Source organism: Oncorhynchus mykiss, chromosome 2 (genome assembly GCF_057628025.1).
Source record: "Oncorhynchus mykiss isolate SJ-2025 chromosome 2, ASM5762802v1, whole genome shotgun sequence".
Classification (NCBI taxonomy): domain Eukaryota; kingdom Metazoa; phylum Chordata; class Actinopteri; order Salmoniformes; family Salmonidae; genus Oncorhynchus; species Oncorhynchus mykiss.
Window position 1 is genome coordinate 12,888,023 of NC_143023.1, and position 25,940 is coordinate 12,913,962.

The window sequence follows — 25,940 nt, forward strand, 5'->3', positions numbered from 1 at the left end:
CTCATAGACACACATATAACCCCTGTGTGTTAATAATCTGAAGGGCTCTCACAGACACACATAACACTTGTGTGTGCGTACTGTTTTGTGGCCAGGGTGCTAACGGCGTCGGCTATCTATGTATGTATGTATGTATGTAATTTTCATCATAGGTACACTTCAACTATGACAGACAAAATGAGGGGGAAAAATCCAGAAAATCACATTGTAGGATTTTTAATGAATTTATCTGCAAATTATGGCGGAAAATAAGTATTTGGTCACCTACAAACAAGCAAGATTTCTGGCTCTCACAGACCTGTAAATTCTTCTTTAAGAGGCTCCTCTGTCCTCCACTCGTTACCTGTATTAATGGCACCTGTTTGAACTTGTTGTCAGTATAAAAGACACCTGTCCACAACCTCAAACAGTCACACTCCAAACTCCAGTATGGCCAAGAACAAAAAGCTGTCAAAGGACACCAGAAACAAAATTGTAGACCTGCACCAGGCTGGGAAGACTGAATCTGCAATAGGTAAGCAGCTTGGTTTGAAGAAATCAACTGTGGGAGAAATTATTAGGAAATGGAAGACATACAAAACCACTGATAATCTCCCTCGATCTGGGGCTCCACGCAAGATCTCACCCCGTGGGGTCAAAATGATCACAAGAACAGTGAGCAAAAATCCCAGAACCACACGGGGGGACCTAGTGAATGACCTGCAGAGAGCTGGGACCAAAGTAACAAAGCCTACCATCAGTAACATACTACGCCGCCAGGGACTCAAATCCTGCAGTGCCAGACGTGTCCCCCTGCTTAAGCCAGTACATGTCCAGTCCCGTCTGAAGTTTGCTAGAGAGCATTTGGATGATCCAGAAGAAGATTGGGAGAATGTCATATGGTCAGATGAAACCAAAATATAACTTTTTGGTAAAAACTCAACTCATCGTGTTTGGAGGACAAAGAATGCTGAGTTGCATCCAAAGAACACCATACCTACTGTGAAGCATGGGGGTGGAAACATCATGCTTTGGGGCTGTTTTTCTGCAAAGGGACCAGGACGCCTGATCCGTGTAAAGGAAAGAATGAATGGGGCCATGTATCGTGATATTTTGAGTGAAAACCTCCTTCCATCAGCAAGGGCATTGAAGATGAAACGTGGCTGGGTCTTTCAGCATGACAATGATCCCAAACACACCGCCCGGGCAACGAAGGAGTGGCTTCGTAAGAAGCATTTCAAGGTCCTGGAGTGGCCTAGCCAGTCTCCAGATCTCAACCCCATAGAAAATCTTTGGAGGGAGTTGAATGTCCGTGTTGCCCAGCAACAGCCCCAAAACATCACTGCTCTAGAGGAGATCTGCATGGAGGAATGGGCCAAAATACCAGCAACAGTGTGTGAAAACCTTGTGAAGACTTACAGAAAACGTTTGACCTCTGTCATTGCCAACAAAGGGTATATACAAAGTATTGAGATAAACTTTTGTTATTGACCAAATACTTATTTTACAATATAATTTGCAGATAAATTCATTAAAAAGCCTACAATGTGATTTTTCTGGATTTGTCTGTCATAGTTGAATTGTACCTATGATGAAAATTACAGGCCTCTCTCATCTTTTTAAGTGGGAGAACTTGCACAATTGGTGTCTGACTAAATACTTTTTTGCCTCACTGTATGTATGCATGTATGCATGTGTACCTTCATGGCCAGGGCGATGAGGGCCCCCTCAGTGGGGCGTCCCATTAGGGTGTTGTTCCTGATGACAGCGTCATTGCATATGCAACCAGCCTATCAGAGAGCAGAAGGACAGGTGGTTATGACATCAGATGCTAGTCCAGATCCTTTACCCATCCTTTACCCATACCCAAGTTCACCACATGTTCTGTGTCTCTCCAGCGGTATTAAATGAGTGCAGACCAAGTCGTCACTTCAGAGTATTGAGATTTACCACAATGACCACGTATCTGTCCCAGTTTCTCACCTCTACAATCTTGCTGACGGAGATGTTTGAGAAGCCGTGGATCTCCTCCCCGTGCAGTAACACCTCCCCAGCTCCGTTGTAACCCACGCCTGTCACCTGGCAGAGAGGACAACATGGAGGACACAGCAAAACAATGAAGATCAACAAACATCCCCCCAAAATATTTTTTTATGTAAACCCTCATTTCACAAGATAAATTGACTGTGAACACATTCTGATTTACGGTAAGGACCTTGCCAGATGACTAAATAACAGTCCTAAACTAGGCAGGAGGAACTAGCCTCACACACAGTGTACCTCAACATGAAGTCCATCGGCGGTGAACAGGTGAGTGACGGTCATCTCGTTCTTGGTCAGAGTCCCCGTCTTGTCTGAGCAGATGACGTTGCAGCAGCCTGGATGATGGAGGAAGTGATGGGGTCAAATTAAACTAGACACACACACACACACCAAACTGAGTGTTAAAGGCAGAGCTCGGCTCATTTCACCTCCGCCAGACCCTACCAAGTGTCTCCACGATGGGCAGCTTCTTGATAATTGCCCTCTTCTTGACCATCCTCATCACTCCGAGGGCCAAGGTGACCGTCACCACGATGGGTAGACCCTCGGGGATGGCTGCCACCGCCAGGCTGGGGTAAGAGGGGAGGAAGAGGGAGGAGACGAGAGCGGAAAACAGTCTTTACTTGAAGAGAGTGCACAGTGTGTACATTAGCATTCCTACCAACTTTATTCACAACACCTCACTTCACCTTCCAGGTGTGAGAAAAGAACACTTTCACTGTAATGTAAATACAGGTTAACAAGGTTAGCTGCTCACCCCGAGGTACTGACGGTGCAAAGAAGAGATATGGAACGATAAAATCTCTGATCTCCTGATAAAATCACTGTCTTGCTAAAATCACCACAATGACGTGACCCCAATTGTGTGGCTGTATTAAATTGTTTTCTTTACTTAAAAAAAAAGAACAAAATGCACTGACATGACAGGAAGTGTAATCTTAACCCTTACACTACTGCGCCCACCTCCGTAACCAGGCACATGACAACAACCATCAAATCCCCCATTACTCTCTGCTAACCTACTCAGATGTCACACTGAATAAATGAGTGTTATCAAAAGATCTTTCACATGGCATTCTACCCTGGGGAACACTAAACATACTGTGTTGTTGGATTAGACGTCTATGGTAGAGAATATGCCCATATATTGGGATATGTTGACAATGACAGAAACAACGGCAACACATCTTTTATACAAACACTGTACTATTTGCATATATGGAATATACAAATTGGGGCTCACCTGACACCGATGGTGAACATGTCTAATAAGCGTTTCCCCTGGAGCCAACCAACCAGCATGATCACCCCTGAAACCCACGGCAACACTCATTAGTGGTGGTTAGCCATGTACTGGCTGGGAGCATTAACACTATATAGACAGCATTAACACTATATAGACAGCATTAACACTATATAGACAGCATTAACACTATATAGACAGTATTAACACTATATAGACGGCATTAACACTATATAGACATCATTAACACTATATAGACAGTATTAACACTATATAGACAGTATTAACACTATATAGACAGTATTAACACTATATAGACAGCATTAACACTATATAGACAGCATTAACACTATATAGACGGCATTAACACTATATAGACAGTATTAACACTATATAGACAGCATTAACACTATATAGACAGTATTAACACTATATAGACAGCATTAACACTATATAGACGGCATTAACACTATATAGACATTAACCGGCTGGGAGCATTAACACTATATAGACAGCATTAACACTATATAGACGGCATTAACACTATATAGACAGCATTAACACTATATAGACGGCATTAACACTATATAGACGGCATTAACACTATATAGACGGCATTAACACTATATAGACAGCATTAACACTATATAGACGGCATTAACACTATATAGACAGCATTAACACTATATAGACAGCATTAACACTATATAGACAGCATTAACACTATATAGACGGCATTAACACTATATAGACAGCATTAACACTATATAGACGGCATTAACACTATATAGACAGCATTAACACTATATAGACAGCATTAACACTATATAGACGGTATTAACACTATATAGACAGCATTAACACTATATAGACAGCATTAACACTATATAGACAGCATTAACACTATATAGACAGCATTAACACTATATAGACAGCATTAACACTATATAGACAGCATTAACACTATATAGACGGCATTAACACTATATAGACAGCATTAACACTATATAGACAGTATTAACACTATATAGACAGCATTAACACTATATAGACAGCATTAACACTATATAGACAGCATTAACACTATATAGACAGCATTAACACTATATAGACATTAACCGGCTGGGAGCATTAACACTATATAGACAGCATTAACACTATATAGACATTAACCGGCTGGGAGCATTAACACTATATAGACAGTATTAACACTATATAGACAGCATTAACACTATATAGACAGTATTAACACTATATAGACAGCATTAACACTATATAGACGGCATTAACACTATATAGACGGCATTAACACTATATAGACGGCATTAACACTATATAGACGGCATTAACACTATATAGACGGCATTAACACTATATAGACAGCATTAACACTATATAGACAGCATTAACACTATATAGACAGCATTAACACTATATAGACAGCATTAACACTATATAGACATCATTAACACTATATAGACAGCATTAACACTATATAGACAGTATTAACACTATATAGACAGCATTAACACTATATAGACAGCATTAACACTATATAGACAGTATTAACACTATATAGACATTAACCGGCTGGGAGCATTAACACTATATAGACAGCATTAACACTATATAGACATTAACCGGCTGGGAGCATTAACACTATATAGACGGCATTAACACTATATAGACGGCATTAACACTATATAGACGGCATTAACACTATATAGACAGCATTAACACTATATAGACGGGCATTAACACTATATAGACAGTATTAACACTATATAGACATTAACCGGCTGGGAGCATTAACACTATATAGACAGCATTAACACTATATAGACATTAACCGGCTGGGAGCATTAACACTATATAGACAGTATTAACACTATATAGACAGCATTAACACTATATAGACAGTATTAACACTATATAGACAGCATTAACACTATATAGACAGCATTAACACTATTTAGACAGCATTAACACTATATAGACGGCATTAACACTATATAGACAGCATTAACACTATATAGACAGCATTAACACTATATAGACAGCATTAACACTATATAGACAGCATTAACACTATATAGACAGCATTAACACTATATAGACGGCATTAACACTATATAGACGGCATTAACACTATATAGACGGCATTAACACTATATAGACGGCATTAACACTATATAGACAGCATTAACACTATATAGACAGCATTAACACTATATAGACAGCATTAACACTATATAGACGGCATTAACACTATATAGACAGCATTAACACTATATAGACGGCATTAACACTATATAGACAGTATTAACACTATATAGACAGTATTAACACTATATAGACATTAACCGGCTGGGAGCATTAACACTATATAGACAGCATTAACACTATATAGACGGCATTAACACTATATAGACATCATTAACACTATATAGACAGCATTAACACTATATAGACGGCATTAACACTATATAGACAGCATTAACACTATATAGACAGCATTAACACTATATAGACATTAACCGGCTGGGAGCATTAACACTATATAGACAGCATTAACACTATATAGACAGCATTAACACTATATAGACAGCATTAACACTATATAGACAGCATTAACACTATATAGACAGCATTAACACTATATAGACGGCATTAACACTATATAGACAGTATTAACACTATATAGACAGTATTAACACTATATAGACATTAACCGGCTGGGAGCATTAACACTATATAGACAGCATTAACACTATATAGACAGCATTAACACTATATAGACGGCATTAACACTATATAGACGGCATTAACACTATATAGACAGCATTAACACTATATAGACAGCATTAACACTATATAGACAGCATTAACACTATATAGACGGCATTAACACTATATAGACAGCATTAACACTATATAGACGGCATTAACACTATATAGACGGCATTAACACTATATAGACAGCATTAACACTATATAGACGGCATTAACACTATATAGACAGCATTAACACTATATAGACAGTATTAACACTATATAGACAGTATTAACACTATATAGACATTAACCGGCTGGGAACATTAACACTATATAGACAGCATTAACACTATATAGACAGTATTAACACTATATAGACAGTATTAACACTATATAGACATCATTAACACTATATAGACAGTATTAACACTATATAGACATTAACCGGCTGGGAGCATTAACACTATATAGACAGCATTAACACTGTATAGACGGCATTAACACTATATAGACGGCATTAACACTATATAGACATCATTAACACTATATAGACAGCATTAACACTATATAGACAGCATTAACACTATATAGACAGTATTAACACTATATAGACAGTATTAACACTATATAGACATCATTAACACTATATAGACAGTATTAACACTATATAGACAGCATTAACACTATATAGACAGTATTAACACTATATAGACAGTATTAACACTATATAGACATCATTAACACTATATAGACAGTATTAACACTATATAGACATTAACCGGCTGGGAGCATTAACACTATATAGACAGCATTAACACTGTATAGACGGCATTAACACTATATAGACAGTATTAACACTATATAGACAGCATTAACACTATATAGACAGTATTAACACTATATAGACAGTATTAACACTATATAGACATCATTAACACTATATAGACAGTATTAACACTATATAGACATTAACCGGCTGGGAGCATTAACTATAGATACAGTACCGTTCAAAAGTTTGGGGTTACTTAGAAATGTCCTTTTTGAAAGAAAAGCCCATTTTTGTCCATTAAAATAACAACATATTGATCAGAAATACAGTCTAGACATTGTTAATGTTGTAAATGACTATTGTAGCTGGAAACGGCAGATTGGCGAGTTTCAGAAGAATTTGTTTCTGGTCATTTTGAGCCTGTAATCGAACCCACAAATGCTGATGCTCCAGATACTCAACTAGTCTAAAGAAGGTCAGTTTTATTGCTTCTTTAAATCAGCACAACAGTTTTCAGATGTGCTAACATAATTGCAAAAGGTTTTCTAATGATCAATTAGCCTTTTAAAATGATAAACTTGGATTAGCTAACACAACGTGCCTTTGGAACACAGGAGTGATGGTTGCTGATAATTGGCCTCTGTACGCCTATGTAGATACTCCATGAATAATCTGCCGTTTCCAGCTACAATAGTCATTTACAACATTAACAATGTCTAGACTGTATTTCTGATCAATTTTAAATGGACAAAACAAGGACATTTCTAAGTGACCACACACATACACACATAATTAACTGGCTGGGAGCATTAACAGTCTCAGGGTTCTCCACAGGATTTTTAATAAGGTGGTGTTTTTTCAACACCTGTAACTGCCATTTCATGCAATCTAGAGCAAAAAAATGCCTTAATGATATCAAATAAAGTTACAAAAATATATAAATAATGATATATTTTTATGATTATATAGTGGCGCTGCCTGTCCGGAAGGTGGCGCACTGCCCGCCTTACATTCTTTGGGGGGGAACTCTGAGTATACAATATACCTGTATATACAGTATAAACTGGCTTGGAGCCGTATATATACACACAGTATAAACTGGCTTGGAGTAGAATATATACACACAGTATAAACTGGCTTGGAATAGAATATATACACAGCAGTATATACAGTTGAAGTCAGTTTACATACACTTAGGTTGGACTCATTCAAACTCATTCTTCAACCACTCCACAAATTTCTTGCTAACACACTATAGTTTTGGCAAGTCGGTTAGGACATCTACTTTGTGCATGACACAAGTCACTTTTCTAACAATTGTTTACAGACAGATGATTTCACTTATAATTCACTGTATCACAATTCCAGTGGGTCAGAATTTTAGATACAATAAAAGTTGACTGTTTGGAACCGCTTGGAACATTACCGAAAATTGTGTAATTGCTTTAGAAGATTCTGATAGGCTAATTTACATAATTTGAGTCAATTGGAGGTGTACCTGTGGATGTATTTCAAGGCCTACCTTCAAACTCAGTGCCTCTTTGCTTGACATCATGGGAAAATCAAAAGAAATCAGCAAAGACCCCAGAAAAAAATTATAGACCTCCACAAGTCTGGTTCATCCTTGGGAGCAATTTCCAAATGCCTGAAGGTACCACGTTCATCTGTACAAACAATAGTACGCAAGTATAAACACCATGGGACCACGCAGCCGTCATACCGCTCAGGAAGGAGATGCGTTCTGTCCCCTAGAGATGAATGTACTTTGGTGCCGAAAAGTGAAAATCAATCCCAGAACAACAGCAAAGGACCTTGTGAAGATGCTGGAGGAAACGCGTACAAAAGTATCTATATCCACAGTAAAAACAAGTCCTATATCGACATAACATGAAAGGCCACTCAGCAAGGAAGAAGCCACTGCTCCAAAACCACCATAAAAAAGCCAGACTACGGTTTGCAACTGCACATGGGGACAAAGATCGTACTTTTTGTAGAAATGTCCACTGGCCTGATGAAACAAAAATAGAACTTTTTGGCAATAATGACCATTGTTATGTTTGGAGGAAAAAGGGGGAGGCTTGTAAGCCAAAGAACACCATCCCAACCGTGAAACCGGGGGGGCAGCATCATGTTGTGGAGGTGCTTTGCTGCAGGAGGGACTGGTGCACTTCACAAAATAGATGGCATATTGAGGAAGGAAAAGTATGTGGATATATTGAAGCAACATCTCAAGACATCAGTCAGGAAGTTACATCTTGTTTGCAAATGGGTCTTCCAAATGGACAATGACCCCAAGCATACTTCCAAAGTTGTGGCAAAATGACTTAAGGACAACAAAGTCAAGGTATTGGAGTGGCCATCACAAAGCCCTGATCTTAATCCCATAGAAAACTTGTGGGCAGAACTGAAAAAGAGTGTGCGAGCAAGAAGGCCTACAAACCGGACTCAGTTACAGCAGCTCTGTCAGGAGGAATGGGCCAAAATTCACTCAACATTGTGGGAAGCTTGTGGAAGGCTACCCGAAACGTCTGACCCAAGTTAAACAATTTAAAGGCAATGCTACCAAATACTAATTGAGTGTATGTAAACTTCTGACCCACTGGGAATGTGATGAAAGAAATAAAAGCTGAAATAAAATCATGCTCTACTTTTATTTTGACATTTCACATTCTTAAAATAAAGTGGTGATCCTAACTGACCTAATACAGGGAATTTTTACTCAGTAAACGTCAGGAATTGTGAAAAACTGAGTTTAAATGTATTTGGCTAAGGTGTATGTAAACTTCCAACTTCAACTGGCTTGGAGCAGTATATATAGACACAGTATAAACTGGCTTGGAGCAGTATATATACACAGTATAAACTGGCTTGGAGCAGTATATATATACACAGTATAAACTGGCTTGGAGCAGTATATATACACAGTATAAACTGGCTTGGAGCAGTATATATAGACAGTGTAAACTGGCGTGGAGCAGTATATATAGACACAGTATAAACTGGCTTGGAGCAGTATATATACACAGTATAAACTGGCTTGGAGCAGTATATATACACAGTATAAACTGGCTTGGAGCAGTATATAGACAGTGTAAACTGGCGTGGAGCAGTATATATAGACACAGTATAAACTGGCTTGGAGCAGTATATAGACACAGTATAAACTGGCTTGGAGCAGTATATTTACACAGTATAAACTGGCTTGGAGCAGTATATAGACACAGTATAAACTGGCTTGGAGCAGTATATTTACACAGTATAAACTGGCTTGGAGCAGTATATAGACAGTGTAAACTGGCGTGGAGCAGTATATATAGACACAGTATAAACTGGCTTGGAGCAGTATATAGACACAGTATAAACTGGCTTGGAGCAGTATATATACACAGTATAAACTGGCTTGGAGCAATATATCTACACAGTATAAACTGGCTTGGAGCAGTATATATACACAGTATAAACTGGCTTGGAGCAGTATATATAGACAGTGTAAACTGGCGTGGAGCAGTATATATAGACACAGTATAAACTGGCTTGGAGCAGTATATATACACAGTATAAACTGGCTTGGAGCAGTATATATACACAGTATAAACTGGCTTGGAGCAGTATATAGACAGTGTAAACTGGCGTGGAGCAGTATATATAGACACAGTATAAACTGGCTTGGAGCAGTATATAGACACAGTATAAACTGGCTTGGAGCAGTATATTTACACAGTATAAACTGGCTTGGAGCAGTATATAGACAGTGTAAACTGGCGTGGAGCAGTATATATACACAGTATAAACTGGCTTGGAGCAGTATATAGACACAGTATAAACTGGCTTGGAGCAGTATATATACACAGTATAAACTGGCTTGGAGCAGTATATATACACAGTATAAACTGGCTTGGAGCAATATATCTACACAGTATAAACTGGCTTGGAGCAGTATATATACACAGTATAAACTGGCTTGGAGCAGTATATATAGACACAGTATAAACTGGCTTGGAGCAGTATATATACACAGTATAAACTGGCTTGGAGCAGTATATATAGACACAGTATAAACTGGCTTGGAGCAGTATATATATACACAGTATAAACTGGCTTGGAGCAGTATATATACACAGTATAAACTGGCTTGGAGCAGTATATATACACAGTATAAACTGACTTGGAGCAGTATATATAGACACAGTATAAACTGGCTTGGAGCAGTATATATACACACAGTATAAACTGGCTTGGAGCAGTATATATAGACAGTATAAACTGGCTTGGAGCAGTATATATACACAGTATAAACTGGCTTGGAGCAGTATATATACACAGTATAAACTGGCTTGGAGCAGTATATATAGACAGTATAAACTGGCGTGGAGCAGTATATAGACAGTATAAACTGGCGTGGAGCAGTATATATAGACACAGTATAAACTGACTTGGAGCAGTATATATACACAGTATAAACTGGCTTGGAGCAGTATATATATACACAGTATAAACTGGCTTGGAGCAGTATATATAGACAGTATAAACTGGCTTGGAGCAGTATATATACACAGTATAAACTGGCTTGGAGCAGTATATATAGACAGTATAAACTGGCGTGGAGCAGTATATAGACAGTATAAACTGGCGTGGAGCAGTATATATATACACAGTATAAACTGGCTTGGAGCAGTATATATATACACAGTATAAACTGGCTTGGAGCAGTATATATAGACAGTATAAACTGGCTTGGAGCAGTATATATATACACAGTATAAACTGACTTGGAGCAGTATATATACACAGTATAAACTGGCTTGGAGCAGTATATATACACAGTATAAACTGGCTTGGAGCAGTATATAGACAGTATAAACTGGCTTGGAGCAGTATATAGACAGTATAAACTGGCTTGGAGCAGTATATATAGACAGTATAAACTGGCTTGGAGCAGTATATATAGACAGTATAAACTGGCTTGGAGCAGTATATATACACAGTATAAACTGGCTTGGAGCAGTATATAGACAGTGTAAACTGGCGTGGAGCAGTATATATACACAGTATAAACTGGCTTGGAGCAGTATATAGACAGTATAAACTGGCGTGGAGCATACAGTATGTCTATAGAAAATACCTCTTGGAGAGGCAGACAAGAACATGCAATACCCATTGGTAACGTTACCAATGTTCTTGAATGTTCTTGTCTGCCTCTCCAAGAGGTATTTTCTATAGACACATATATAAATATTTGCAAATAAATTCATTTTAAATCCTACAATGTGAACCTATCATGAAAATTACAGGCCTCTCTCATATTTTTAAGTGGGAGAACTTGCACAATTGGTGGCTGACTAAATACTTTTTTGCCCCACTGTGTGTGTGTGTGTGTGATATATATATATATATATATAGCGACTTACAGTCATGCGTGGATACATTTTACATATGGGTGTTCCCTGGGAATCGAACCCACCAATCCTGGTGTTGCAAGCGCCATGCTCTACCTACTGAGCCATTCAGGACCATAAGAACATGTGCACATTTGAGAACAACAAAAAATATGTAGTACCTATGATTCCAAAGGAATAAAGCGAGAGCTGTTTTCCAAGAAGGTCCATGCTTTTCTGTAAAGGTGTTTTAGGGGCCTCCTCTGCTTGCATCATCTTAAAAACCTCTCCAAATTCAGAATTTTCTCCTGTTCCTATGACGATACCCTATAAGACAAAAACAAAAAAGTTACACAATGATATAAGATGTTATTAATCACAATCTGTAACTTTAATTTCCAGCCAGAAGTGCTGCTCCATAATTTATTGGTAAACTGTTGGGATGGGTCATGTGACATTGTGGTCAACCATGACCTTCAACAGACATCCTAGGTACCTTGGCTTTGCCACATCGCACCAGGGTTCCCATGAAGGCCACATTGCTGCGGGAGGTGATGTCATTGTTGGTGGGCTGGTGGGACGTGGACTTGGAGCAGGGCGTGGTCTCTCCCGTCAGACTGGACTCATCCACTGATAGGTCAGTTGCCTGGGAGAGAGAGAGGGGTGAAAGGGTTGCCAGTCACTTCAGCAATTATTTTGCTGCCAGCTTTTTGTTGTTGTGTAGAGCTAGTGAAGTCTCACCCTTTGCAGATCTATATTTATGTGTAAGAGTGAGGACGACAATATCTTTTACAGCTTCTGAACAGGTGTGAGTGTATAACATACCTCAAAGAGTCGTAGATCAGCTGGGACTCTCTCCCCAACAGAGAGACAGACCGTGTCTCCAGGGACCAACTCCCGAGCCAGCATGCGCTCCAGATGTCCTTCCCTCACACTAGAGGGGGGAGAGATGGAGAGAGACAGAAACGGGAAGAACAAGACAGTGAGCGAGACAGAGAGCGAGACAGAGAGCGAGACAGAGAGCGAGACAGAGAGCGCACGAGAAGAGAGAGAGACAAACAGGGAGAACGAGACAGAAGACGAGATAAAGAAAGAGCGAGACAGAGAGCGAGACAAAAGATAGAAAGCGAGACCGAGAGAGAGGAGAGGGAATTGAACTGTAATCAGCAATGACCATGCTAATGCTACAGTATGCAAGCTATCCTGCACTATGCTAGTTCCACCACCAGCATCCAAGGGCAACAGCCTGGGGATATGGAAGAGAGAGTGTGTGTGTGTGTGTGTATTTTGAGGGGAGGGGGGGATCTTGTGTTTGAAGTGCAAATCTGGCCCTCTGGATCCTGTTTGAAGTGGAAATTACATCCATATCTCCATGTCCCCTTTACACTTCTTTCAGGAGGCACCAGTGCTTTCTTTATCCCAGGATGTGTGCACTAAGTCTATGGGAGTGACGATGGTCCTAAGCTGCTTCCACTGTCATGTTTGACTGTCATTCCATATGTAGATACAATTAGTGATGGGTGAGTAAGAAAAACATAGCAGAGAGCATTGGGGATGAGAGAGGCAGTGCTCACCAGTGGCATTCTGGAGGCACAAGTTTTCCCAGCTCTTCAAGGGACTTCTCGGAGCGGTATTCCTTCAGAGAAACAGAGCGAGCATAGCTGAAACAACTCTCTACGAATGTCTTTGATCAGTTCTCATGCCCCTCATAAATGATGGAACAGCAATGCATTTCCAATGTTCTCTCTACGGAGACGAGCCCCACACACACACACACCCGTCTGTTCTGTACCACTGTGATCCATTTGGCATCTGGCTTTGTGCTCTGAGAATACACCATGACATCTGCAGAGAAACACACTGACTGACTGACTCCCTGTCACAACTAACACAGTTCACAGAGTGAAGGCAAATAAAGAAGTCTCACCTGGACAAAGGCAACTGTAACCACTATTATAATGGCCTGTCAAGGAGAAAAAGAGGGATGGGGAGACAGAGAGAGAGATATAATAGGTTAGCGCTTAACTCTCCATTCTCTGTAGTACCCAGTCTAATTCGTTGTCAGACACATTTCTGGAGCACCATGGAATTACTCACATTACTAAATGGTATACTATAAATAACCTGTGTGGTGATGGGGTTCCTTACCACTGTGATGCTGATGGCATCATCAAACTGGTGCATGAGCACACTGATGACAGCAGAGGCCAGTAGCAACATGATGAGAGGATCCTTAAACTGGGGGAGGGAGAGAGGGAGAGAGAGAATGCCATCATTGAGCTGCTGCACTGCACGATCAATACCAATGTTCCACATCTGATGTGATCCGTAGTGACTTGTGTGAGTGTGTGTGACTGAATGAGTGAGTGTGTGACTATATAGAAGAGACACAGAATAAGGGTCTCTGTACAGAGAAAGTCAGAAGCCCATTCATTTGTCAAACAAGGTCCTGGAAGCTGCCGGAAGGTTGTCACACACACATAAGGTATACTGTATCTCAATGACACAGTAATACTTTCAATGACACGGCAAACCTCCAACACAGTCAGAAACTACATCTCCTCTACATGTGAAACCTCTCTGGCAGGCAGAGCGAGAGTAATTGCTGAATGTAGCCTGGTTCCTTTGGCGGACAGAGAGACAGAGAGAGACCAAGGGAGACAGACAGAGAGAGAGAGTAATGGTTGAATGTTGCCTGGTTCCTCTGGCAGATAGAGAGAGAGACAGAGACACAGAGAGAGACAGAGCGAGAGAGAGTGTAATGGCTGAATGTAGCCTGGTTCCTCTCTGGTTTCTTCCTAGGACCCTGCCTTTTAGGGAGCGTTTCCTAGCCACCACGCTTCTACATCTGCATTGCTTAGCGTTTGGGGTTTTAGGCTGACTTTAGAGGCGAGGGGAGACTGACTAATCTACAAATCACCTTGCATCATAAATAACTACTTAATATTATTTGCAGATCAGTCAGTCGGTCACAATTGACATCATGGCTTTGATGCTCTCAAATACGGCCACTGACTGCACAGTGGGAGGACAGGTCCAATCTGTCATGTCTGGGCAAGACACTGATTAGCCAGCCAATGGCGCTGTCGCTCCCTTTGCCAGGATAATTGAGGCGGCATGGCGAGCGGACAAAACGCTGAGTCTACAGTAATTGTGTTCAATACTTACATAGGGGTTCAAAATCAGGTAGGAGTGACAGTGTTTGATTAAAGGCCTCCAGAGCCCTGGTTTCCTGGTTACTTCTGACAGGAACAAGATCAGGTAGGAGTGACAGTGTTTGATTAAAGGCCTCCAGAGCCCTGGTTTCCTGGTTACTTCTGACAGGAACAAGATCAGGTAGGAGTGACAGTGTTTGATTAAAGGCCTCCAGAGCCCTGGTTTCCTGGTTACTTCTGACAAGAACAAGATCCCCCTATAGGCCCATTACCTTCCTAAATGCTGACATCACACTCTGGGACTTATCCTGTACACACAATTACCTCTGTAGTCAGTAGGGCTCCCTGTAGTCTACTAGCATCTGGAATTCAACTGCTCTGCAGTTACTTGTCTGTTCTGCCTTTCACATGAATTAACACAAGGACATCACAGTCTTTGACCACTATGTACCCATTGTTGTCCTCTCAGAGAGATGGATTCAACACCACTGTGTACCCACTGTTGGCCTCTCAGAGAGATGGATTCAACACCACTATGTACCCACTGTTGGCCTCTCAGAGACATGGATTCAACACCACTATGTACCCACTGTTGGCCTCTCAGAGACATGGATTCAACACCACTATGTACCCACTGTTGGCCTCTCAGAGAGATGGATTCAACACCACTATGTACCCACTGTTGGCCTCTCAGAGAGATGGATTCAACACCACTATGTACCCACTGTTGGCCTCTCAGAGAGATGGATTCAACACCACTATGTACCCACTGTTGGCCTCTCAGAGAGATGGATTCAACACCACTATGTACCCACTGTTGGCCTCTCAGAGAGATGGATTCAACACCACTATGTACCCACTGTTGGCCTCTCAGAGAGATGGATTCAACACCACTATGTACCCACTGTTGGCCTCTCAGAGAGATGGATTCAACACCACTATGTACCCACTGTTGGCCTCTCAGAGAGATGGATTCAACACCACTATGTACCCACTGTCGGCCTCTCAGAGAGATGGATTCAACACCACTATGTACCCACTGTCGGCCTCTCAGAGAGATGGATTCAACACCACTATGTACCCACTGTCGGCCTCTCAGAGAGATGGATTCAACACCAATAGGTACAGTGCTTTTTAGAGCGCAGTCTGATAACAGTGATAAATGACTCTTCACGCCACCAGTTTATCCTTTGGGATGCTAAAAATGGATGACAATCTGTAGCGGCAACGAGGTGCAGCGATGGGGGAGATAATGATGATGATGATGCCAAACTAAAGCCTTGTAATGCTTTCTCACTTTGCTGCTAAAAATACTGGTGAGAAGATCACACACACACAAAATTTGGATCTGAGCTGATAATGGTATCATCCAAGAGACAAGGGAGAGATGGAGCTGAGCTGATGGTGGGAGCCTCCAGGAGACAGGGAGAGATGGAGCTGATGGTGGGATCCTCCAGGAGACAGGGAGAGATGGAGCTGATGGTGGGGTCCTCCAGGAGACAGGGAGAGATGGAGCTGATGGTGGGGTCCTCCAGGAGACAGGGAGAGATGGAGCTGATGGTGGGATCCTCCAGGAGACAGGGAGAGATGGAGCTGAGCTGATGGTGGGATCCTCCAGGAGACAGGGAGAGATGGAGCTGAGCTGATGGTGGGATCCTCCAAGAGACAGGGAGAGATGGAGCTGATGGTGGTATCATCCAAGAGACAAGGGAGAGATGGAGCTGAGCTGATGGTGGGAGCCTCCAGGAGACAGGGAGAGATGGAGCTGATGGTGGGAGCCTCCAGGAGACAGGGAGAGATGGAGCTGATGGTGGGATCCTCCAGGAGACAGGGAGAGATGGAGCTGATGGTGGGGCCCTCCAGGAGACAGGGAGAGATGGAGCTGGTGGTGGGGTCCTCCAGGAGACAGGGAGAGATGGAGCTGATGGTGGGATCCTCCAGGAGACAGGGAGAGATGGAACTGATGGTGGGATCCTCCAGGAGACAGGGAGAGATGGAGCTGAGCTGATGGTGGGATCCTCCAAGAGACAGGGAGAGATGGAGCTGATGGTGGGATCCTCCAGGAGAAAGGGAGAGATGGATCTGAGCTGATGGTGGGATCCTCCAGGAGACAGGGAGAGATGGATCTGATGGTGGGATCCTCCAGGAGACAGGGAGAGATGGAGCTGATGGTGGGATCCTCCAGGAGACAGGGAGTGAGGGAGCTGATGGTGGGATCCTCCAGGAGACAGGGAGTGAGGGAGCTGATGGTGGGATCCTCCAGGAGACAGGGAGAGATGGAGCTGATGGTGGGATCCTCCAGGAGACGGAGAGATGGAACTGATGGTGGGATCCTCCAGGAGACAGGGAGTGAGGGAGCTGATGGTGGGATCCTCCAGGAGACGGAGAGATGGAGCTGATGGTGGGGTCCTCCAGGAGACAGGGAGTGAGGGAGCTGAGCTGATGGTGGGATCCTCCAGGAGACAGGGAGAGTACCACATTGCAAACAAATTAGCTAGCTAGACTGGACCATCTCTGGTAGTTCAGTAACTCAGTAAAGGCATGTCAGGCCTCAAGCCATAACACAGAGGAGGAATCTGATCTGGCAACAGAGGAGGAATCTGATCTGACAACAGAGGAGGAATCTGATCTGACAACAGAGGAGGAATCTGATCTGACAACAGAAGAGTCAGGGGAGTGGGGGAATGGCACCCTCCCAAGTCAGACGATAGGGAGGGATGAATACAATAGTGGTGAATGAATACCCTGATTAATATTCTAGATAATTGTTCTATGTAATCTTGAGTAGTGCCCTGTACTGGGCAGTACTGCCTTTCTATGGACACTGACCCTGTCACCTAGGGGAGTTAGGTTTGGGTCTTAAGCATTTTGGGACAAATGGTGTTGAGAAAATACCATAAAATATGGAATGGAGAATGGAAAATGGTGCTACTGATAACCAGATCAGAGGCTGTTCTGGTTCAATCTGGCTAGATCCAAAGTGCCTCAGTACTTAAAAAAAAAAATATATATATATATATATTTTTTTTTAAAGGATTTCCCCCCTGCAATTTAAACCAACCAAAGCTCCGAAGAACAGCAATGGTTCATGGCATAATTACATATTTTTCTATATGTTTCCATGGCAACAGGAGGGTGCATCTCACGTCAACCACGTGATGAGTAAGTGGCTGATCTTTCATCTTCAGCAGGGTGTCAAAGGGGGTGAAACAAAGAAAGAACAGAGACAGAGGGGGTGAGAGAGCGGGTGGGGGGGAGCAAGAGAGAGGGGGGAGAAAGGAGAGGGGGGGAATGAGAGAGAGGGGGGGCGCGCGAGAGAGGGGGGAGAGCGAGCGAGAGAGAGGGGGGAGAGCGAGCGAGAGAGAGGAGAGGGGGGCAGCATCCCTCATTCTCTCCATCTCTCAGTGTGAAGGAGAAAAACAGCCTCTCAGGGCGGCAGCTCTATATTTATCCGACCGCTCATCACTTTGCTTCTGGCCATGGAAGACAGAAACCAGGCAGAATAGAGCGGCCCAGTTTTTTCCTCCTCTTCTCTCCCTCCCTCCCTCCTACCCCAGAGGACACTGGGAGCTTTTGTCCTTGCAAAAGAAGTCAAGAGCAATCCAAGAGCGGGGCGGAGGAGGACAGCAGGTGATCTGTGATATTTCACATGTACTAAACACTACAGCATGTAGGGAGCTGCTTCTGAAACCTGAATCCCTACTGCAGCTTCGGCTTCAGCACTCGCTGGAAATGTCTTGTCAGTGGTGGGATGCTGTGCTAGAACTCCTGTATCAAAGCCAGGATGTATCAGGTGTGAGGGTGTTCCCCCTTCTGCTTATTTAGGCTTCACACACATGTACTACAACGCTATAATAACGGTATGAATTTCAGCTTTTGGTAGCTTTCCTTCACTCTCCAGGGAGTTGTACTTTTTCAGCTTGACGTTGACAAGGGATTTGTAGTTCTATCCTTCACTCTCCAGGGAGTTGTACTTTTTCAGCTTGACAAGACATTTGTAGTTCTATCTGCCACTCACCTGGGAGATGTACTTCCTCCAGAGAGGCTCCTCCTCATTGATGTCGAACTCATTCCAGCCATGGTAGGCACGGCGACGGGTGACCTCACTGTGGGTCAGGCCGTACTGCAGGTCAGCCTGAGGGAAGGAGCATGGTTACCAACAACAACGGTGTTAGGTGACTAGCGTGTGACGATGAGATGAGGGACTCACCCTTCAGTGTGCTGGTGCTGTTTGACAGTTCAGTGATGCTGACTAGGCCTAACTTGTGTCACCTAGCCATCATAAGATGGATGCACTAACTAAGTCGTCTGGATAAGAGTGTCAGTTAAACGACTCAAATGTCTATGCACTAATGGTAATGGAATAAAATGTTAGTAAATTGTACATTTTTCACTGTGCCATACGTACCTGCAGGACACACGTTACTTCGTTCACTGGTAATTCACTGGCTTTTTTTGAAGTTAGTACTGGAACCATGGTCTCATCTTCACATTGGGGTTGTCTCTCAGAAAGCTGCAACAGACAGACAATAACATTAGGAGAAACAAGACATATCCATTATCCTTGTATATAGCCCCGGTATTGGTATTTTATCATGTTACTATTTCCTTTAGTTTATTTAGATATTTTTTTTAACTTTTTAATAATTCTGTATTGTTAGTGAAAGGCTGGTAAGTAAGCATTTCACAGTAAAGTCTACATCTGTTGTATTGCACATGTGACAAACAATTTGATTTGATTTAACAATCAAAAATGTAATCCCTTGCATATTTAGTGTAGTCCAGGCAGCATGATGCTAAAACTACACCCACAGAGATTAGATGGTAGCCCTTCTCATCACACCATAACCTTTGCTATATCATAGCTTGAAGATGAAGGCTGCACTTCGCTCCACTATGCTGATGTTCTGCCGTTAGTTCAGATGTTCTACTGACCCCCAGGTTCACCAGGCAGCATGATGCTAAAACTACACCCACAGAGATTAGATGGTAGCCCTTCTCATCACGCCATAACCTTTGCTATATCATAGCTTGAAGATGAAGGCTGCACTTCGCTCCACTATGCTGATGTTCTGCCGTTAGGTCAGATGTTCTACTGACCCCCAGGTTCACCAGGCAGCATGATGCTAAAACTACACCCACAGAGATTAGATGGTAGCCCTTCTCATCACGCCATAACCTTTGCTATATCATAGCTTGAAGATGAAGGCTGCACTTCGCTCCACTATGCTGATGTTCTGCCGTTAGGTCAGATGTTCTACTGACCCCCAGGTTCACCAGGCAGCATGATGCTAAAACTACACCCACAGAGATTAGATGGTAGCCCTTCTCATCACGCCATAACCTTTGCTATATCATAGCTTGAAGATGAAGGCTGCACTTCGCTCCACTATGCTGATGTTCTGCCGTTAGGTCAGATGTTCTACTGACCCCCAGGTTCACCAGGCAGCATGATGCTAAAACTACACCCACAGAGACTAGATGGTAGCCCTTCTCATCACGCCATAACCTTTGCTATATCATAGCTTGAAGATGAAGGCTGCACTTCGCTCCACTATGCTGATGTTCTGCCGTTAGGTCAGATGTTCTACTGACCCCCAGGTTCACCAGGCAGCATGATGCTAAAACTACACCCACAGAGATTAGATGGTAGCCCTTCTCATCACGCCATAACCTTTGCTATATCATAGCTTGAAGATGAAGGCTGCAGAGCTAGGTTATCTAATCCATCAACTGAGGTCCAGCAAAAGGCAGTCTGCTGTGCTCCCTCTGCCAACATAGACAGTCAACACCTGTGGTTACTCGTCAGTCCTCCTCGTCAAACAAACCATCTCACTCTGTTACCGTAGAGAGGATTGTAGGCAGGCGATGACACAGCAACCGTATGACAGGCAGGGGGATGAATGACCTGTTCTGTGCATCTTCATCTCCCCCGGCCACACCTCCTGGTCCTGCCCGTAACATCTACTGCTAAACATCTGTCTGTGTGTCTCACAACTCCCCCAGAACAACCAAAATCCCACTCCTTCTCCTCCCTCGCCTGGTGTCTTCCCTCTCCTCTCCACCATTCAGATGAGACAAAGTATCTTACATAAGTAAGGAGGCTGGAGAGTGTTCCGTTAGCCTGAGAGGATTCCATCTAATTAAGAGTGACAAGAGCTTAAACCTGGATCAGATTCTCTCTGTCTGTCTCCCCTCATCTTCACTCCCTCTCCCCTTCTCCCCCCCTCTCACTCCACTTGGTGTAGAATAATGAATGAAAAGGTCACACTTCTTTCTGTGGAACTGAAGAGCTCTAGAAGAAAAGCTGTAGAGAAGGAGAGGGCCTAGAGGCATGGAGGAGTGAATGAGTAGAGAACCCTCGCTCCTCCTCTCCTCGTCCTTCCTCTCTCTTTACCATCTTCCAACCGCTCTTTACTGCTCTCTCTCTTTAGTCTTCCCCCTACTCAGGTTCTGACAAGAGGCAGAAATTCCCCCTCTACAGGGTTACTCATTTCCTGGCCAGCCAGATAGGCCTGCAGGTCTTCCAAACAAGTTGTGTTCTCATCTATAGATTTAGAATAACGAGGCAAGTCAAAAACCTACGGCTCGATCAATCAAAAAAGCCAACAAAACAAACGTTTATCTATTTTACACAGAAAGACACTATAGTTAGCTAAATGAAGAGATTAAGTGTCCTTCTTATACCAGGGGAACATCCCCAGAAAGGGTTTGCATTCACTTGGTGTAATATAACCTAACAGACACATACAATTGAATACACCCTAACAAACACACAATCTATCAAAGCTCTCCAATAGTGCTGAGCGATGTCTTTTAAACAACTAATTGACCTGTGGTTTTTTTCTGTGAGCTCAATGCACAGTTTCTCTAGAGATGAATCAGATCCAAGTCTGAACCGTGCGATGTAATGGGGGGTTGTAGTTTCCCACAGGCCAATAATCTACATAGTTTAGAGCATAAAACGTGGTAATTAACTACAATGACCATAATCCATTGCGCATCTTCTTGTCCGGTCTGTGTTTATTTTACGCCTGCTACAGGAGAATAATGCACTATTGTGAGGGGATATAGAGAGCCGCTGTTGCATCACGGAGGTATCATCTAAGTGATTGATAGTTGATAGTCAGCAGTCATAAAAGTATGTCTTGTTTACTTTGAATAACTACTCAAATATCTCTATAGAGATGAGATGACTTGGAATGAAATAATAAAGTCATCAAATTAAAAAAAAGTGTAATATACACTAATATTTTATTAAAGTAAAGTGTTGTGAATAACTGATAAGCAGTAATGGACAGTCACTAAAATCACGGGACTTTTATTAATTGTTTTATTCTGTGTTGTTACAGCATTTCAACCCACATAATGCATAGTGCATTTTATATTGTTTAAAAAAAATAAAAACCCTTGATAATTATTTATTTTAAATCGAACCGAAATCGAACAGACCTCAAAAAGCACTAATCACTCAGCACTACTCTCCAACCCTGGTCCTGGAGAGATACCCTCCTGTAGGTTTTCACTCCAACCCTGGTCCTGGAGAGATACCCTCCTGTAGGTTTTCACTCCAACCCTGGTCCTGGAGAGATACCCTCCTGTAGGTTTTCACTCCAACCCTGTTCCTGGAGAGATACCCTCCTGTAGGTTTTCACTCCGACCCTGTTCCTGGAGAGATACCCTCCTGTAGGTTCACACTCCAACCCTGTTCCTGGAGAGATACCCTCCTGTAGGTTTTCACTCCAACCCTGTTCCTGGAGAGATACCCTCCTGTAGGTTCACACTCCAACCCTGTTCCTGGAGAGATACCCTCCTGTAGGTTTTCACTCCAACCCTGGTCCTGGAGAGATACCCTCCTGTAGGTTTTCACTCCAACCCTGTTCCTGGAGAGATACCCTCCTGTAGGTTTTCACTGCAACCCTGTTCCTGGAGAGATACCCTCCTGTAGGTTTTCACTCCAACCCTGTTCCTGGAGAGATACCCTCCTGTAGGTTCTCACTCCATCCCTGTTCCTGGAGAGATACCCTCCTGTAGGTTCTCACTCCAACCCTGTTCCTGGAGAGATACCCTCCTGTAGGTTCTCACTCCAACCCTGTTCCTGGAGAGATACCCTCCTGTAGGTTTTCACTCCAACCCTGTTCCTGGAGAGATACCCTCCTGTAGGTTTTCACTCCAACCCTGTTCCCAGGGAGCTACCCTCCTGTAGGTTCACACTCAAACCCTGCTCCCAGGGAGCTACCCTCCTGTAGGTTCACACTCCAACCCTGTTCCTGGACAGCTACCCTCCTGTAGGTTTTCACCCCAACCCTGTTCCTGGAGAGATACCCTCCTGTAGGTTCTCACTCCAACCCTGTTCCTGGGGAGCTACCCTCCTGTAGGCAGTGGCAAGTTGATACCGTGAGAAAGGGGCTTTGAAAGAAAGATGAGGTTGGTGATAGGGCTAGGTTACTGCTGTATGCTGACTCACCTTCCCCTATGCTCACTACCAGCTTCTTAGTGTAAACACAGAGTCAAATCAAACAGAAACGGAGCTATACGTCAGCGTTCCTACTCTCGCTTCAGAACAACTGTGATTAGGAAGACAAAGGAGGAAGGATTTTCCCTACTACAATTTGATCATAAGTTAATTCATCCACTCCATCCTGTGTCCCTGACTGTGTCAATCCATCACATTTCACTCCACATCACCTTGTCAATCCATCTTGTTGGAGACCCCTGCCATAAACTAACCCTACATGGACACAGTGACAGACTAACCCTACATGGACACAGTGACAGACTAACCCTACGGACACAGTGACAGACTAACCCTACGGACACAGTGACAGACTAACCCTACGGACACAGTGACAGACTAACCCTACGGACACAGTGACAGACTAACCCTACGGACACAGTGACAGACTAACCCTACGGACACAGTGACAGACTAACCCTACATGGACACAGTGACAGACTAACCCTACGGACACAGTGACAGACCAACCCTACGGACACAGTGACAGACCAACCCTACGGACACAGTGACAGACCAACCCTATATGGACACAGTGACAGACCAACCCTATACGGACACAGTGACAGACCAACCCTATACGGACACAGTGACAGACTAACCCTATACGGACACAGTGACAGACTAACCCTATACGGACACAGTGACAGACTAACCCTACGGACACAGTGACAGACTAACCCTACGGACACAGTGACAGACTAACCCTACGGACACAGTGACAGACTAACCCTACGGACACAGTGACAGACTAACCCTATGGACACAGTGACAGACTAACCCTACGGACACAGTGACAGACTAACCCTATGGACAGTGCAACAACAGTGCTGTTAATTTGACTAAACTTTCTAACCCATTGGCAAACCGCATTTAGGCTATGTTACCACCAAGAAAACAAAGAGAACTCAGTAACCTAGCCCACAGAGAACTCAGTAACCTAGCCCACAGAGAACTCAGTAACCTAGCCCACAGAGAACTCAGTAACCTAGCCCACAGAGAACTCAGTAACCTAGCCCACAGAGAACTCAGTAACCTAGCCCACAGAGAACTCAGTAACCTAGCCCACAGAGAACTAAACACACAGATGCAATCTGTCTCACACACACACACACACACACACGGTGTTGGGTCCAGGTCCATTATAGGACCAAGCAGGCCAGGGTTCAAATGCATAGAGTATTTAAATATTTTTATTTAAAAATAAAAATGTGTCTGTGTATTTGAGTATTTTCAAATACATGCCCAAACATCAAGTTTATTTACAAATACATTCTAATATTAAAAATACTTGTATTTTCAAAGAGAAAATATCTAAATACTTACAACATGTCTTTGAAATAAGGCCTTATTGAAATAGCCTAAATGGTATTTAAACCCTGGTCTGTTTACAGTAGTGCATTCATCACAAGGTAGCTAGGTGAGAGAACAACACACTACAGGTGTTGTTTCCTGGTCTAGGTCAGTCATTATCTTTATAAATCAGGCTGCTACCTGTCAATATAAACAGGTTGAGTGGCTGAATCACAGTCTGGGGAATCTGTTTCTCCCTCTTTCTCAAGCAAACAAAGAGAAAATCAGTGGCCTATCACACAGAGAACCAAACACACAGCTGCAAATTGTCTCACGCACACCCTCTCTCACAAAAAGACAGGCTAGACTTGACAGACTGCACATACTATTATAGGTGTAGTTACCGGGTCCGGGTCCTGGATGGCCATTATCGTTGTAGATCAGTACCTGTCAATATCAACAGGTTGACTGGCTGAATTAGTTTGTCTCCCTCTCTCAAGCTAATAAGAGGCAATAGGTACAATCGGAGTATTGTGCTTCCACAGGGTCTGATCTGAACATGGTCAACACACGCCTACTTTAACACACGCCTACTGAGTAGCCATAGGGAGGAGGAGCACCAGGATCAAATAGGAGCAATCAGCTCAAATATGGAAAGGAAAGATCGGATCAAACAAGACCTGTTGAGAGGTCAATGGAAAGGAGAGATCAGATCAAACAAGACCTGTTGAGAGGTCAATGGAAAGGAGAGATCAGATCAAACAAGACCTGCTGAGAGGTCAATGGAAAGGAA

General features: G+C 42.8%; 1 protein-coding gene across 2 annotated transcripts in view; it reads right to left on the minus strand.

The window, feature by feature from the left end:
- The window catches only part of LOC110534084 (calcium-transporting ATPase type 2C member 1), a 35,175-nt gene extending 9,478 nt beyond the window's left edge, over positions 1–25,697 (minus strand). Inside the window, exons 1-14 of one of the 2 annotated variants that reach the window (XM_090189049.1) lie at positions 25,534–25,697; positions 19,748–19,852; positions 19,358–19,474; positions 14,333–14,422; positions 14,112–14,147; positions 13,759–13,820; positions 13,010–13,118; positions 12,681–12,830; positions 12,367–12,511; positions 3,266–3,332; positions 2,467–2,591; positions 2,260–2,357; positions 1,963–2,058; positions 1,680–1,769 (exon numbers count right to left, since the gene is read on the minus strand). In XM_090189049.1, coding sequence (XP_090045175.1) covers positions 1,680–1,769; positions 1,963–2,058; positions 2,260–2,357; positions 2,467–2,591; positions 3,266–3,332; positions 12,367–12,511; positions 12,681–12,830; positions 13,010–13,118; positions 13,759–13,820; positions 14,112–14,147; positions 14,333–14,422; positions 19,358–19,474; positions 19,748–19,852; positions 25,534–25,575 — 1,332 coding nt within the window. In that variant the 5' untranslated portion in view covers positions 25,576–25,697. The remainder of the gene's footprint in view (positions 1–1,679; positions 1,770–1,962; positions 2,059–2,259; positions 2,358–2,466; positions 2,592–3,265; positions 3,333–12,366; positions 12,512–12,680; positions 12,831–13,009; positions 13,119–13,758; positions 13,821–14,111; positions 14,148–14,332; positions 14,423–19,357; positions 19,475–19,747; positions 19,853–25,533) is intronic. The other variant, XM_090189052.1, reaches the window with a different exon arrangement.
- Positions 25,698–25,940: the final 243 nt, after the last annotated feature.